This window comes from Trichogramma pretiosum, unplaced genomic scaffold, assembly GCF_000599845.2.
Source record: "Trichogramma pretiosum strain Unisexual culture from Peru unplaced genomic scaffold, Tpre_2.0 scaffold53, whole genome shotgun sequence".
NCBI lineage: Eukaryota > Metazoa > Arthropoda > Insecta > Hymenoptera > Trichogrammatidae > Trichogramma > Trichogramma pretiosum.
The window spans coordinates 971,239-989,389 of NW_019641626.1; the positions used below are offsets into that span (position 1 = coordinate 971,239).

The 18,151-nt window shown below is 40.2% G+C and overlaps 1 protein-coding gene across 1 annotated transcript; it reads left to right on the forward strand.

Moving 5' to 3' along the window:
• Positions 1-739: 739 nt before the first annotated feature.
• LOC106651267 (ankyrin repeat, PH and SEC7 domain containing protein secG-like) lies at positions 740-17,950 on the forward strand. The gene is made up of 4 exons (XM_014369710.1): positions 740-785; positions 844-1,361; positions 1,406-1,575; positions 17,905-17,950. The coding sequence occupies exons 1-4, from the start codon at positions 740-742 to the stop codon at positions 17,948-17,950; spliced, it is 780 nt and encodes a 259-aa protein (XP_014225196.1).
• Positions 17,951-18,151: the final 201 nt, after the last annotated feature.

Sequence of the window (18,151 nt, forward strand, 5' to 3'; positions counted from 1 at the left end):
CGAGTTAGAAAATCACAAAGATTTTTCAATAAACTAGAAAATTATTTTTAAAATGGGCCCTAAGGCCCATTGGATCAAACTAAGCATAGGGGGCTTTATTATTAGATATCAGGAGACCAGAAAAAAAATTTCAGGACATTCGGTGACCCGCATCTCATGTGGTCTCCTTGTGAGCTAGGACTTTTTTACTATTAGCAATAACCACGAATTTAAGAAGAAATTCGAACTTTGGGCTATTGAAAACGGGTGATAGGAGGTCACCAAAAATCTACAATTTTTGAGGACATTTTTAACGTACGAAACATCAAGTTGAAAAAAAATTTGGGACATTCAATTTCACAGAGAATTGGCCACATCTATTAAAGAGGCTCCATTGCCTACCTAAGTAGTCAAGTAAACTCGCCAAGAGGCCACAAATGTTTGGTTTCAGAGTTCGTTGATAATGTAGAATTTATACGTACCAACTGATATTCTGAACAAGGTATAATAGCGTATGTAGTGCAGTATCGAACAAATGGCTCTTCTGCGCAGAAGCGCGTCATGAATACCGGCCTGTAGCGGGCCTCCACTAGTAGCCAATGCTAGTTGAAGTATACACGTAACGAAGCCGAAAAGTGAATAGAGAAGTGAAATATCGCATCGACTGCAGCAGGTGAATTGTGTGATTTTCGTTAAAAAAAGTAGTATTTTGTTTATTGTAAGCGATTTTGTTTTGTTAAGTGTGAGTGTACACAAAATCATGGCTACATCTAACACCGAAGTCAATGAAAGTTTTCATAGTGAAGGTAACAAATTTGATCGATGCAGAGGGACGTACAGCTCTCAACAATATTTACAAGGTAGAATGGCCCTATCAGTTGGCGGAGATGTTACTTCAGATCAGTGAAGAAGAAAATTATCCGGTGCAGATCGATGCTCGGGACAAGTGGGATAATACACCATTGCACTTGGCTGTGCAGAACAGCAACAATAATGCGGCTGAATTTCTGCTGAGAAGAGGTGCCGATCCAAATTTGGTTAACGCGGAGGGACTGACTCCTCTGCACTTGATTTGCAAGTTGGACATCGATGTCCCCGATTTAATGAAGTTGCTGTTCAAGATAGGCAAAGAAAAACATCAACCAGTGCAAGTCGATGCCAAAGATGAGAAGCGACGGACACCACTTCGATACGCCGTAGCGAGTCTCTTGCCGGATGTGATCGACGTACTCTTGGATCATGGTGCCGATCTGTCCAACTTCGTTTTTCCCACCGAGAGTGACTTTTGTTCTAGATCTGAACCGTGGTCTAATGCATCCGGTATCATGGTCGTCAGCGAACGTCTTGCAAATAAAGGATACGAACTGGACCGAGGCGATGCCGTAAAAATCATGAAGTTGTTCGCTAAACGCATGAATTATTCGAGAAACCGGCGAATTATGACGAATGTTGGAATATTGATTGGGAATTTTGGGCGCCACCGAAAAAGACTTTCGAGGAACTTGCGGCCAATATGTTAATGAGAGGTAATGATCCGGGCCTGACGCTCAACGACCTGATTCAGCTACGACCCGAAGAGGCGGAAAAACTACTCACGTATACAGAATACAATGACTTCGCGCGCTCGGACAGATTTGATTGGCTTTTTCCCAAACTTTTATATTCCCACTGCTTGAAATTTAGAGACGCTTGTGCTAGGCGTTTGTGCGAGATTATGGCAAGAAGATTTTTCCGTGGGTGGGCACTCTATCCTTTCTGGGAGTTGATACACCATCGACTGCCGCTTGAAATTTGTGAAATTATCATCGATGGGTTAATGAATCAAGATTTATATCATATTTGCTTGGCGGCCTCAAACCAAAGCTCGTGATGGGCTTTTGTATATAATATTTATTTATGATCTATTATTCAAATAAATGAGTCTAAAAAATAAATTTAAGAATCTGCTCAGATTTTCATTTTTTTGTACTTCAATTTTCCTTAATAAAATAAAGATTCATTAAAATAACTTTTAAATCGCCAATAATTTTCTGGAAAATTATTTATTCAATAAATTTCAGACATAGAAGGCATCAAATCCGCAACATCTTATACGAGTAATTTGACTTCGATCATTTTTTCGCTCGTTATTTTGTAAACTAAGTAAAATATACGTTGCAATTACATGATCAATTACAAAAAATGTGTTAACATGCTCTGCAAAAGATTCATTTTCCCAGACATTCACTGATCGCAGTACGTTGCTAACTAGAGCGAGTAACTTCAAGCTTGTAATTAAGAAGTTATTTTTGCATTTTGTTTTTATTTCAATGCCTTGAAAATATAATTTAACCACAAGTTAAACTTAATTATGCTTATAAGTATCTTCGTTATAATTTAACGATCGTTGAGAAACAACATGACTTTATTATATATATGCGTGTTTTATTTGAAAGCCTTTATACGTAAATTTGTAAGCTCGGCGAGCATTCAAAAGGAGTAATGAAGTTCATTGAAATTGTATAAATGTACATTTATGCGCGACTTAAGTTTGAACGTTTTATGCGTTACATCGACGTAGCTTTGCTCGAGACATAATTAATTAAATAAAATTAATTTAGTCGTTTTGACGCTTATTTCATTACAATTAATAATATTTTTTAGCTCTTTTTTTGTAAATACTTTTTTAGAGAATAGATCACTCGTAGCGGAGAAGTAGTGCATTGAATTATAAACTAACTGCAAGGATCTTGTTTTTAAACTAACTGACGTGTAATCCTTTCTTCGATCGTAGTCGATGGTAGTCGAGAAATAAACTGGTTCGTTAACCTGAACTATCAATATTTGAAGACAAAGGAAGAACGGCTACCTCGGAGAATACTGTCTTTATACCTGTACTGAGAAAACTGTCAGTAGTTAGCTCCAAGCGCAAAAGTACTTGAACTGACTAGTAAATTGAACCAATGATTCTCCATGGGAAGATTTTTGGCATTTGGGATATGGCTTTACGAGCTAATTAATTTTCGATATCTCACGATTGCTTAAATAAATGTGTTCGAAAACACTGAACTTACAACAAAAGAAAAAGTATAGAAGCAGCAGTTAAAGATTTTTTGCATAAAATGACATCTTGAGCTACATCTAGTCGAGATCCGAAAACGTATATCTTGCCAGCCACGCTCACGCGATACGAGAGATTTCCGCGTGAGAGAAGTATCGCGTCCGTATATATTTGACATGCAATATTCCGATGACAACGCCGACGATTTACGCAAGCCGAGGAAAGCACCCAAGAGAATTTCGCCTCTAAGAAAGCTCTTGCGAAGCTAACGTCAGTGAAAACTCAAGTGTAGAAGCTTGCCTCGAAGAAAAAAGAACGAGAGGGCAGCTGGGAACGAGCTATAGAATTGCAAGGAAAAATGTTACCTGAACTCCTTAATTATTCATCCATCTTAGCTTTAAATGCAAATATTTACGTGAATTTGCCCGCGAGCACGAGAAAACTAATGTTTTATGTCAATCAAATCATGCGTTCGGTACTGTACTAAAATAATATGAAACTAATTTTCGTTATCATTGCTAGACAGTTTATATTTTATTCCTTTATATAAGTAGTATTTATTCTGAAATAATTTGTATTTGTAAGGAAAAAAATAATTCTAAAGACATATCGCTACATAAAATGTTTTTGTTCATGCTTGTCTTTTCATATTGACATAAAATAGCATACATGATGAAAATTGAATTTACAATGTATTATGATTAAAGCACAAAGAGAACTTCATGAAATTTACTCGCAATCGTTCTCTTCTAGCGTGTATAACAAAATCATAATATTTTGATTAAATAGCCATTAATCCTCATATTGCATGGCACATTAATTTTCATATTTGACTGGAGCACAATACAAAACACAAATCCTTGCGCTTCTTTGCAATTTGCAGTATGAAGCTCAATAATTTTAACCGACTACCATTACGGTCATTCATTCACTAATTAAAAAGCATGACTTTCGAAAAACGAAGCAAGCTGGTATTATTTCCATATTACTCACAAAACCACGAAACAAGCTATTTTGTTTGACTGACACGTCGCAATTTGCTTCATTAATAATGATTAATTTCTACCAATTTTTTAATTGAAAAACACTTAGCACATGTTCAAACTTAATAAGTATTAATTGCAAACACTAGTCCTTACCAGAACCAGCAAAAGCAGTGACAAAAAAATGATCATTTTCTGTTTCCTAAAAGTTGTACCTCGCTAATGATTCAAGATTTGATATTTATCGAATGTTAATGATGAGTAAGCTTTTACTTGAATTTTTTTAATCCGAACATATTATTAATTGTAGATCAAAAAAAAGAAACGAAAAAGTAAAAAGTTTTTCTTGTTGCTTTAAAAATTATTTTCAGGATAATGTAACGGCTAACTCGTTATAAATCAGCAGATGCGCAAAGACAATCTAAAAAAAAGACGCGTTTTTTAATCTACGCATACGAGGCTGTTTCATGCTCGAAAGTGCCGTAAACTTTTCCAGCGCTGAGGTACGAGATAACACACGCAACACAGTGTGTGGGATGTTGGATGGAAAAAAAAATGAAACGGCGCCAGCGGAGCAGTTTTTCCACGCGCGAGATTTTTTAAAATGAGGGATGAGGTTAAAGTGCGTATACGTATAAATACATTAGAGCATGACCCATCTGTCGGTAATTTGTAAGGCGAGTCGGCCAATTAAAAGTTTGATGCTAGAATTAAACTCGTCTCTGGTTATAAAGCACGGCGCGCGAAAGCCTGTACTGTGACCGAGCGCAGCTTGCACAGCAGCGCTCGAACACACACGCACGCCCAAATGAAGAAGTGTGTCGCGCGTTAGGTGCTTTCGCAGATAAAGCTCGACGAGATTAATTATAGGATATTAATAATGTCGTGTAAGAATGAAAAAAATATATATTCGTAAGCGAGATTAAAAAGTACAACAGGAAAAAGGAAAGAGAAATTTGCCCCCGGTAAACCGTTTTGCGATATGAATAAATGTTTCGTTCCTTGTAAAGTATTTTTCACTGCGCAAACGAAGCTTTTCTTTCGTGAAGCACACCGCCCCCCTCGCGAAGCGCCTGTACGACACTATATATTAGCAACAGTTCATATTCAGTGTATATGTAGGCGCATACATATATAATACGAACGCGGCGTGCGTCGGACGCGTCGCTGAGTATTCAGTGCAAATTACGCGAGGGAATATCGCCGAGCTCGTTTCTGGGCCGTATTGAACTCGGCTGTATATGTTGGCTAATTCGTTGATTAACGGCTTTTCGCTGTGCAGCAGCCCCCGGTATGACTGACGTTCCCCGGCGCGCAACGACGACGACGACGACTACTACTACTATTCGCCCGGGGTATACGTTTTTGACACACGCAGCAGCAGCAGCACAGTGGGCCACCATCGTGTTTTGATTTGTGTAATCGTTACTGCGCTGCTTTATCCAACTGTGCCTCTGCGCGCACTGTCACTGCCAGTAACTGAATAATTTTGCGACTGTAGCTTTTTTCCTCCCGCGCGCCTGATTGATGGACGGCGGCTCGCTCGCTCCGCGCTGGACTATATATTAATTATAAGCCGTATTTAGAAATGTCAATCTGCGATGCTTTGGCGAGCTGCGAAATTACGTTAGCGAGTTGAACATCTCCGTTTGGCGATTTTATCGACGAGATCGAATAATAAATGATCGTCAACTATATAGAATTATCATTTTAATATTAAAGTAAGGTTTTTTTTCATAAAAGCATGAGTATATTATTGCGTAAGCAGATTTTCGTGATTTTGATTGAATGTTTTCGAGGGTCGTGAAGGTTACTTGTAGAGCCAGTGAAAAAGTTTGAAATCAATTTAAGAATACTTTTGCCATGAAAGTGTACATAGTCATATGTTTATTAAAAAATTTTTATGAATTTTTGAGACACAATCACGCGAAATGCTTTGGGTAGGACTCGCTGATTTATTCCCTGATCTGATTCCCTGCAGTTAAGGCTCTTTTTGTTTCCAAGATGGAATATTTCTATTTTGGTACGTTATTATATGAAATAGGTGTTTCAATAAAAGCTTATACGAGTTTTCGATGAATCATCACGATGTTGTGTATATATGTTCAACTTTCACCGCTAGATGTCACTTTCAAATCCACAAGTAAAAAACTTCAATCAGGTTGTTATACTAAAAAAATTCTACGATAGAGCATAAACCATTTAATGATTGAGTGAGGGCTCGCATATACTATACATATTAGCCACAATATGACAAAAAATTGTAGGGTCTGTCAGAACTTATTTGTTGGGTCATACTTACAGAAAATATGATGCTACTCGACGGAGTGCCGAACGCAGCTAATCGAAATATTTCTATCTTAACTCTTGGGAATTAATAATCTGCCAAAAGAAATCAAGTAGTAACGGATCGAAATATTGCAAGGATAACCCTCAAATTATGATGATTAACTTGAAGCAGATATTGTAACGTGCCGCGTTATACTTATCGAGCCGATGAAAAAAATCAAAACTTACTGCGTAATGAGATTTTTAGATAATGAAAATTACGATTCACGATTCAAGTTGTGCCTCGCACATAAAGCGATAATAAGCCTCACTTGATGCATACAATGCGTCAAACGTCGATACCACGCACACAATGCGCTGCTGAACTAGAGAATCGTTCTTCAAATCGGATTAGTCTAGGTCATATCATAATTGGCTGAGGTTCAGTTGTAGTTAACACACTACCGGCGCAACGAGTAATTAACTCGCTTTCATTGGATTTTCTCGAAACTTCCTGCGCGAGCTTTGCTGAGCTTGCGTGGCCACGATTGGCAAAGTCGATGTACTTCCCTCATCGAAGAAAGTTGAACTCGAGTTCGATCGAAAAATGGAATGAAAAAAAAAATTGATATAGGCAATAAATATAATCCAAACGTCATTTTCTTTTTTTACAAAATAAAGCGACGGAAACTAATACATTTTGGATTTCCCCGTGCCAAGTATAACAAAGGAAAGTCTGAGAAAGGTAAAAATTTGAAAAGTGTACATTAAAATGCGTAACGCGCGACTAGACGAGAAAAATAAATCGTAATCTAATTACGAGACTGTCAAGCGATACATTGCGTTCGGCTATATACGTGGCAATTGATCCAGTATACAGCCAGTGAAAAGAAAGAGCACAAAGTTTCGAGCCTTAAAGCTCAAAAAAGGAGAAAAAAAAGAAGAAGAAAAAAGTACGTGTGTACACAGCGAAGGATAAGATATAAACTTGGAAAAACTTGTAGCAGTTGTGTACTCACACTCATAGCTACGCACACACACACTAAAAAGCCCGTGTGTGCGCTCGACGTAATCGAGTCTCGTACCAATACTTGAGAATCTCCTTTTTACGATCAATTATTCAGTTCGCGGCAGGCTCGTCTGTTTCTCTTGCTGCTTTCCTTTTTTTCGCGATTCTATACGGAAAAGAATAATACAAATATTTTATAAAAATTACAACCGTACGTGTTCTGATAATTTTTCTTTGTCGCTGCACCGATCCTGCAGATGTAATCTAGTATCCGATCGAAAATACACGCATCGATCAATGAAATTTTCAACAGTTTTGCCTCATGAATTTCTACAAATCGACCAAAACGATTACAATTCCAGAGGGAATTTCGTTACTCCTCAAGATTACAATATTGAATATTCCAATCACGATTGCATAAATGATGGTTCAACATCCAAGCAAAGTTAAATACAACAAACTGAATATCGGTATAAACTAGTGCCACCCCATTCGGAAAAATAAGAGCACAAACAAAGGGTAGCACATAATAAAATTGAAGAGAGACAAAAACAGCAAGATGTGCGCTGGGCAGCGCGAAGGCCGCAAGACACCGACGCCACGGAGCGAAAGGAAAAGGGCGTCGCGCGCCATCATCATCATCCGTACGAAGCGTTGACGGTACAAATTAGATTACGCAGACGTCGTCGTGGCCCTGTCATCGCGATGCAGAACCGGGGGGTGGCTATAAGGTTCCTAAGGCACAGAAGCAGCAGCAGCATCAACCCCGCAAGAAAAGTTGGCTTAGGCGCGTATCTATATAATACATAAGAAGAAGAGCTTGCGCGAGCCATCGCTGCTATACACCGCGTGTACTCCTCTTCGGCGCGCGGCTTCTCCTCTCCCACGGGAGACCTTCGGCACTTTCTTCCTCGCCCCCGGCTCTAGCGCGCGCGATATTCCATCGAGGGAAATATTTCAATATTTACTTAAAAGCACACATGCCGGGGCATTGGCTTGCTCGAGAGCACGCGAAAACCCAAATTTATGCATTTGCCACCTTTCTGTTTTGACGCGCGCGTTCCTTTCTTTTTTTCCTCCTCCGACTATATACGGCGCGTATAGAGTTCATTTGATATAGGTAGCGAAGATGTATAGGGAGTCGCGCGAGCTTTCAGATATACATTTTTCCAAACTTTTTATGCCGCGCTTACGTACACCTTGAAATCCCTCGATGCTGAAAAAGTCATGGCGTATTTCATTGTTAAATGTTTTTAATGAAAAAAGTTTTCAATAATTTACGTTATGTCACTGATCGTATATAATAATAATAACCAAACGATCGATTCGAAAGCGAAGCATTTGCCATGCATGGATTTCGCAGCTGCCCCGGGAAAATATCAGGCTTTTGTGATACAAATATAATATTCAGCCGTAATTGGGAGGGAGATGGAAAGAAACATGAAATTTAACAAGATATTTCGTTTGTCACATCCGTCCGAAGAGGGAGAGATATGTAATACTTTGCACGAGGAACTTGACCTCTCTCTTATTCTCTCTACCGCACGCGGCGTGGCCCCTCTCGAATCATCTCTCTTCTTTTTCCCAACGCCCCCTAGATCTTTCTGCTTTCATTTTTCTACCCTCCTGTATTCTTTTAGGCACACGCGTATATAGAGTCGTCTTTGTCCTCCCGACCCTATCAACACGAGCGCGCGCGCGAGAGAGTCACAACCCCCGCACACATAAAATACTCTTTGAGGGATCGCGACCTACTTGAGAAACAATAGAATATTATTCGTCGCTGTAGGCTCGTAAAAAGAGAAAAATGTCGGTTTATAGTCGAGGATATTTAACATTTTTTTGCAAGTTTTTCTTTTCTTGAAAAAATAAATGGCACAGCGTTGAAGTTCTGATTTTTACATTCAAAAGTCAGCCTGATTGTTAAGAATGATGGATATCAATTGAAATAGCTTGACGCGTGTTATTATTTGATAAACTGATACACCGAGAGATATTTATACTTGGTAGCTTCAGAAGCCCTTGTGATGCGATTTATTCCAAGTGAATATAGCTGACAGTTATTCTATGCAAATAAGAAGTCGTACATCGGAAAGTTTGAGTACTTAAAAAAGCTGTATCACTTCTGACTAGTTCTTAATATAATATAATGCTCGATATAATGCAACGAAGAAATAAAAGTATCAAGTTAAAATCAAAAATAACTATATTTTTTATTTACAATAACAAAGAGTACTTTCTGAATAATTCAACGACGTAAAATAATATAAGCTTGCATGTCTATTGCCGAGGCAAAAGTCTCATTTCGTCCTTCGTGCGGCTGAAATTTAACCGTCCCACGTACTTACTTCCTGTCTCGACCCGAGCCCCGCAACGTCGCATCTACTTTAGCCTGGCGATTGTTGCAACAAAAAGGCAGCTTGTTCAGAGCGTAATACGAACGTCCGAAGCCATTGCATCGCTGCACGTACATGTATACAATATTATGGCAATACGTCACGAAATTTTCGCATTTGCCCACACCGCGATATGGCAAAAGGTGAAAATAAAAAATGCGCCACCGAGAAATCGCACATCGTTTTTTCCCCGAGATTAATAATAAGCAAACGCTGTGTGCATTTTCGAAGATAAGAGTGAAAAATAATCTCCCTGGCAATTATTTTTAACCGAGCAATATTCGTGACGATGCACACTTTTATATAACGATTAACCTCACGCCACGTACATTATTTTCGCTCCAGGGAATTTTGTTATCGTACGCGAAGCTACGTTTTTTTTGTTGTTGCGATTTTGAAACGTAGTTACAAGAAAATTAAATTACCGGGATATCTTCAATCAATTCATTTATTGAATAACGAATATGTCTACTTGGTCGATCCCTCCCTTTTTTTAATTGTGAATTCACAGGAAGTCAATTGGACGAACAAGTAAGTAACTGAATAGCCAATCAGAGCGCATTTCAAACTTGTCAATGTTGTATTAAATTTGATCCGAAGCGATCTGCAAAATTTACGATCACGTCCCGAATTACGAATGCTGTCGAATTTGTCAATGTAATCATTATAATTCAAATTCGTCAATCGTACATCGAGTTACAATAACATATAAAATTATTCCGAAGCGTCCTTAGGGCACGGAAAACTACATCGTTGTCCAAATCCAATTAATAATCGACTTGTGTGTTTATAAATAAATATCTCTAACACACGAAATAACAGATCGATCAGATATTGAATTGTCAGCAGCGCTGCGTACATCGATTCGGCTCGTCGACGTACTACAATTATACCGTACACACGTCAAGCACGATCGTAATATTTCGCAAAATCATCGAAATTCCAAGCGCTAATGCCTCATCATCGAACACGCTGCACTAGTCTCGCGCGAGCGTCATCGACGAATTACGATTCGCGCGCAAGAATTCGCAGGCAGTGCACTGCAGCTTATGCTCTTCTGCACATCCTAGGCTGTGTTTGTTGCACACCGTGCAGCCCCGGCGAGCGCGCGACATACTTAAGTATCCACTCGAGCGCGTCGATCGATGGGGCGCGCGCACATCGTCGCCCGGTGCTGCTGCGTGCACATGTGCAGTAGTGCTCGTACACCGGCTATACACACACACATCCACCGCAGCATTTACTAATTTCATCGTTTCAGCGGCATAATTCATGAATGCACTCGAGGCAGCTTTTACATCGCGGCGTTCCGGAATATAACCGGCTTGTGCGGCGGGCATTTTTGAATATTTAAGTGATCCCACTGCGAGGGCAAGGTACGACCCCCGCGGCAACACGAGCGGCAGCTTTTACCGCATCGAAAGCTGCCTCGAGAGCGACAGAGAGAGAGAGAGACTTGGTAACGCGTGTGCGGCGCGTCGTTTTGCAGAGATCGATTCGATCGTTTCGTGTGACAATTTTTTCAATTACGCTGATGCACGTTGCTGCTGCTGCTGCTGCTTCTGTGGCCTGGTCCCGAGCTTTTATCAACGGATTAAATATTGAATTTTGCTTTGCGTGCTGCGCCAGGCCAGATTAAGCGCTCGTGCAGATTTCAGAAGCATACGGATCATCGTAATTTTCATGCTTTTTCTAGAATTGCATTTTTCATTTTTATCTCGGGATAGCTCGGGCTCGTTGAGGACGTATGAGGGACGGTAATACGCCGTCGGATAAGCAAAACAATTTTTATCAACATTGTAAACGAATGTTCAATGCACGAGACAAGTTTCTGCAAAATGAATTGGCTAGGCATCATATACGCAACATCAAGTCAAGAGCCTGACCTTTTTTAGTTTTAGTATTTTATGATACAAATCCATGCGCAGCACGACTTGTACATAATATTATATAATCATTTGGACTTTGCCACTTGCAGATTTATATAAATACAGATGTTAGCCATCTGGTGGTAGAGTCTCAAATTAATTTTTTTTTTTTTTTTTTTTTTAAAAACCTAATTTTTCGGGCGGCACTTGTTAGGTAAGTGCCGATAAAAATATAAAAATTAAATAATTAGAGTCAAAAATAATAACATCTGCTCTTGTACACAAATAACGATGAGTTTGGAAAGAGGACTCGGTAGCTCAGATGGTAGAGTACGCGCCGGCTATAGGCGTGTGGCACTGGTTCGAGTCCAGTCCGATTCCTAACTTTTTCGTTTGTGTACAATTTATTTAATAAAATTTGAGTTAAGTAAAGGGTTGAATTATCATCGTTTGATGTGTTCGACTCTTGATTAAGATAAAAATATATATAAAATCGTGAGTTTTCCAAGAGGATGCCAAAGTAGCATCTAGCTTTCGCGATTTAAAAAAACAACTTGTATCAACACAGGTTGATGCAAGGAGGTACCGCGTCCATTGCCGTATTATTTAATAAATAAAACTGGTGCGCGAAAATAAAACTAGCAATTTACGGGTAAGGATTGCTTAGAATACAATTCTCAAATTAGTATTGTCGTATTCAGAGTTATTGCAAACTTTCCTAAACTTTTTGAAATAATTGAACTGTCATTTTCAGGAAATTTTGCCCTTTATATTTGTAACAAATTGATACAGAAAAATTGCGAAAAACAAGTCAATGAATGTTAATCTACAATAAATAATTTTGAATGGTCATTTTTTGGTCATCAAGACTAGTATGAGTGTTGAGCCTTTTTTCGAGGGCAGAAAAAGAAGAAGAACGAAAAAACACCGGACCTTTCGGTATTCCTTTGCAGGGCTGTTTTTTCGTTACTTCAAACACTACCAAGTATTTCGTCGCGATCCACGGCAACGCGTTAGCTCCGATAAAGTTTTTAGCACTTTCAGCGCCCAGCTAGGGTGGCACACGCGCAAATCTCGTGTATATTACACTACGACGGCGACGAGGAGCGAACATTTTTAGCGTTTGACCAGGGCGACGAAGCGCGCGGCCAAAGAAAAAGTCTGAGAACAACATTCCCATGGTTTCTTTTTCAGCGACTCGACGCGACGTTTATATTCCTCGCGCGCTTACTGCAACTTCGCTCGCTCCTCGCTCGGAATGTTCCGCCCTTTTTCCTGTATTTATATACTTTTCAAGCCGGCAGACAAGTTTTTCAAGATTAAAATGAAAAAGTTAAACTAACTTTTTCCAAAAAAAAAAGAAATTTTCTGTAATACACCGATAATTATTATGATTGTACAATAATAAAGCAGCTTGAAGAATGAAAAAGACTCTTTGATATTTGTAAAAAGCTACGTTTCTGTACACAATTTGAAACTGCTCGAGCATTGAGTAAGAATATTATTTCGCTCGAGTACTCGGCGCAGGCAAACACTCCGTCAGATATAAATAATTGAATTTATTTCCTCGGCTTATTCCGTCTAATGAGATGGCTACTCATACGCATGCACAACGGTCTAGTCCCTATTGTATATTTACATATTAATGATGTCGTTTTTTCTCGAAACATATAACTTCTGCTTACTCGCATTCATACCGTTGCAGTCTTGCTATTTATAGTTTGTTTTTCATTACTTCATTTTTGAGTACTTACATATACTCTGCAGTCTACTTTTATAAATTTTGAAAATTGAAATATTTAAAAATCAAATTAGTTCGTCGCCAATTTGGTAATTTAATTTTTAATTCGTTTGTGTGGAGGAACTAACAAGCTCGTTTAAGTGTCGCGTAAATAATGATTAGTATTTTCTAATTAAGTATTACTGATTAATGTTGGTAGTTAAACATCAGCATCTACTTCAAAATTTTTAAAAAATATTTATACATGTTAATTTAAAACTTATTTTTACAAAGTCAATTTACTTAGAAAAGAAACATTTAAAACATTCATCGTAGCTCAAAGATTCGTTGATAGAATAATGATTCTTGCTCGGGGATATGTTCATAATCTGCCCAGCAAGGAGCCAATCAAGAAACAATCTCGTCTTTCTCTCATCGAGTGCCAACGAGACGCGTTTTTTATTCCTCCGCACGAGAGTAACGATATTATAGCGAGGTATACATAGTTAAACGATGTCCTGCTTCTTCTTTTTTTCTCTCGATCGTTGAATTCAAATCTGAGAGACCCTCATCCGGCCCTCGTCAAACGCGCGCGCGAGCATAATAACGCAGGCTGTCATCGTGCGCTGATGAAAAGGGTTGCTCGCGAGCTCAAATTAAGCGCGTCCACTTTCAGCCAATGACACGCTGATGTATAATAGAATTCAATATGACTGCAAGTGACGGACGTGGTTTTTCAATTAAATCCTGCCAAGTATACGTGTGCGTCGAGAGCGCACGACGTCGAGTTGCGAGAGCGGATGAGTTCGCCGAAGAGCAGAACTGCTCCCTTTGATTTTTATAATAAATTACTCGAATGGGGCAGATCAATGTAAAGTAGTTCAAAAGACACGGACACGTTTAAATTTGTCGCATTTGTTTGTAGATGAATGCGTTTGAGAGGTACTACATTGGTACCGAGTTTCTTTCAACTGTCTTTTGAAGACTACATTGTTGCAAATTTTTCACGTAGAAACTTTCCAAGAAATTACTTGGTAATCGAAAACAGCGTAAACGGTTTTACTTAAGAGCAAGTAAAATATTGAAATGGTTAATTGATAATTTCCATTTGTTTTTGAAAACACGAAAGAAAGCATATGAAAATTCAAGATATTTTATATAAACTTTTTCTCTGCTAGTGATAACAATCGATAAAAGACAGTATAGCAACTACTTAATAAAATTGGTCACTCTTTTAAAGCTTCTTACGCAAAAAGACATCTGCTCTGCCACGATTCAGATCTTCTCTCCGCGGTACGAATAAAAAAATCCAACGAGATTTAAAAAATTATTATTTTAATTACCAAGGAGGATTAGTACATAATATTACGAGCGTATAGTCTCGCGCAAGCAGCGGACGCGAGCCGCGCCTTTTGAGACCTGCTGCTGCCGCGGCACAGTCGCCCGCCCCGGCAATGGTGTGTGCAGCCTCTTCATTTAAAAAGCCGACGCTTTGCCATGCTCTTAGTCTCTCGGCCCGAGCTCTCTTTCTTTCTGCGTAGGCTCTAATTAATTTTCATGCGGGCGGGCTGCAGCAGGGCACGCGCGACGTTTTTCTCGTTCGCGCACACAGAGAGAGCCCAGCGACGAGGCTCTTTTGCTCGCTTTTTTTTTCTCTCGCTCTCCGCCGTCGTTTTCTCTCGTCGTTGTCGTGAGTCGGTTAAAATATTTTTCGCCGTTAAAGAGCAAAAAGCCTCGTACGCGCGCGAGCGAGTTCAAAGTCATCGTCGTCGCCGCTGCCGCTGCTGCACTACTTTTCTATTTGTACGCGCGTGGACGTGGAAAAGCGTTGGCGCGAGCCTCAACATTACGCGTTACGTGCAGCTTTTGACGCAGCCTCGCGCAGCTTTCTGCTTCTCTGACGACTGTAGCAGTAACGGCCCCCAGTAGTAGCAGTGGTATTTACAAAAAAAAAAAAAAAAATCATATGCACCGCGTGTGCAGTAGCAGCAGCAACAGAAGCTTCGTATGCTACACATATGTGGGCGCCCGAGTAAGTATATACCACTATAATGCAGCCGGATAAAATGCGTATACCATATACGCGCGGTGGTGCTCTCTCTACGCGTTTCACAGGGCTTTATGCCCGCTGGGATTGACGTTGGGCATGCCGTCGGGAGACATCGTTTTGAAGTCGTATTCCGCGCAGTGAAAGCTTTCGAGGATTTTCCCCGAGCTTTTCCCGCGCGCTTTATTTTACTTGCCTTGAATATTTAGAATGGTTTATATGCCGCGCGGCTCGACCGCTACAGAAAAGAACTCAGGCACGGGCGCGCTTCTAAACATTGCTTATGTGTGCGTGCACTCTTTCGGCTCGCCTGCGAGCGGCTTTGACGACTTTTTTCCATTCTCTGTGTGCCACGTGCGTATCTTTTTCGTTTATCATTGTTATCGGAATGGCTCCGCAAGTGCATCCGCCGCAATGGAGGCTCGTAGAATTTGATTGTACTTTTTTTTTCGAGCATCGAGGCTTATACGGTACAACAAAAAATTACGTTATGCTAACCACGAGACGATTTTCGAATGCATACCCGCTTTTATACGGCGAGCTTGTCAATTTATTGCTTATATTACCGTAGAACATGGAGGGAGGCGCGTTTCGAGTAGTCTAAGTGTTCCTATATTCATACACGCGCTCACCTCCAGTCTCCATGGCGCAGAAACTTCAGCTAGCGAATTAGCGCATTATGCCCCTGCAACTTAGTCTCCTCCATAATCGAAACTCCCGTCTCCTTTCTAACCCGGGGGCAAATTTCGACTATGTCGACTTATCTCTTCTCTCTCTCTCTCTCTCTTGCCCAAGCTCTCTACTCTGTACAAGCACGCGGACGTGTATTATAAGGTGCGGCGGCAGCGCTCCAGAAAACGAGCTCGAGCCGAGGCGATGATGGATGAGCTGCGAGTATATAATACACAATATTGCGCGCGGCTAAGACTCGCGCATTAATGGACCGGAGTGTGCAGCAGGTGAGAAAGAAGGAGTTCGCTTCGATGCGCGTATAATATGCATGATAATGAGTTATTGTTTTATTATTTTCGCCGGAGCATGGTAAGCGCGTCGCCGCGCACGGGGCCCCAGACGCGAAATTCGCGCACCTGCGCCTCCCATGCGCATTATGTTGTGTGTGCTTTGCATCGGAGCCACAGCTTCGCACACGCGGGCTCGTATATGCGAGATTATATCGAACTGTAATGTATAGGAGTGGTTTAATTATTCTGCGCTTTTCTCGTTCGAACTTTTTTTTATGGGGCGAATCTTTCGAGTGCGCCGGGGCGTCGTCCCTCGAGTAATTAATTCACAACGGCTTCCGCAAAAAATGTATACATGCAACTGCATTCATCGCGAGACCGCAAATCGAATTTATATTTTACTCTGTGAAAATTCAAATGAAACTTCTCGAAGCGGCATTGAATATAATATCAAAAACGTTCGAGAATCCATTAATCCTAATCCATCAAAAAGACCGCTACACCCCATAGGCATACGGAGGCTGAGCAGCAGTAGCAGTGGCAAGCCACTTGAAATGCATTTCACTTTAAAACAATATTACCATCGCGGCTATCTGCGCTGCCTGAGCGGCACCAGCAAGTTAATTCAACTTGTGCGTCTGCGACCGCCGCCAGTTGTTCCCTTCCACTGAGAGTAATTCACCTCGTAAACCCCCCGCGAGAAAGTATAAAAAGATATTCTATCTCGCAGATACGCGACGTTTTAGGACAAGTTTTGATCGTCGTCGTCGTCGCGCTAAAAATTCATCGAGCCAGAAAGAAAAAGGATTAACAGCTCCTTCAAAACGTAATTGCCGCACGATTGTCTCGCTGCTTGACGGCTGGTATACGTTTGACAGCGGTGAAAAAATAACAACAGCGACGGTATTATACATTACGTGAATGAGAGAAAGAAGCAAACTAATTTGGCACTGTCAGCGATGCCACTTGTCATTCTAATAGTCGCGCACGCAGAGTCGCGATTTTAATGGATGCGCAATGGCCTTTTTACTTTCGTCCCGTGTGCCTCACTCTCTCTCTCTCTCTCTCCCTCACTCGCGCGCGCGCCTTAATTTGTGAAGGGAGACACGCTCCTTTGGACTTTATCGTCTGTGGCGTATATGCCTCTTCTTTTTTCATCATTTCTCGCTTTTATTCGTCGTCTTCTTTTCGTAAAGGTCACAAGTTCGTTCTATTCGCTTGTCTTTTCCTTACAGTTGCAAAAGAAAGAGATTAGGGGGGNCTTAAAGAAAAATCATCGGCATGGAAACAGATTTTATTATTGAGCTTAATATGAGTCAAGAATGAAGGAATATCAAAGATAAAACATGTTTTTTGACTCATATCATGCTTAATATCGCCTACCGCCTAGTCTTATACATACACTGCCACACTCCCCCACCCCCCTTCCTCCCCCAACCCCCTCCTGACCCACACCCCAACTCGGTAATGCCAGGCCTGCTCTTTTTGAATCGTGACGCAATAATTTATTGAATATATACTAATTTAAAAAATAAATTAATTTGGGAAAAATGAATAAGGAACCTAAAAACATTAATCAAATATATCTAATCCTTCGATCATAATAATAATAATAAAATTATATTATTGCAGAAATTCACACGAGTTGCTGGAAATTCTTGAATCGAATGACTACTGAATAAAACCGAGCGAAACATTGGTCAAGAGTATAGCCATTAAAAAGATATTACAGCCATTGAATAACAAAATGTTCGGTGGTGAAGACGATGACGATGGTGTAACAGATCCAGATCGTAATATGACCTACAAGGAATTTCAATCCTTCTACGGCCATATAAACGCGAAACAAACGAGGCAAGAACTGAGACTGCTCCTAGAT

Coding starts and splice junctions, on each gene's coding strand:
- LOC106651267 (XM_014369710.1), top strand. CDS start 740: ATGGCTACATCTAACACCGAAGTCAATGAAAGTTTTCATAGTGAAG. Junction 1,362..1,405: donor AACTGGACCGAGGCGATGCC/GTAAAAATCATG, acceptor GAATTATTCGAG/AAACCGGCGAATTATGACGA. Junction 1,576..17,904: donor GAGGCGGAAAAACTACTCAC/GTATACAGAATA, acceptor ATATTATTGCAG/AAATTCACACGAGTTGCTGG.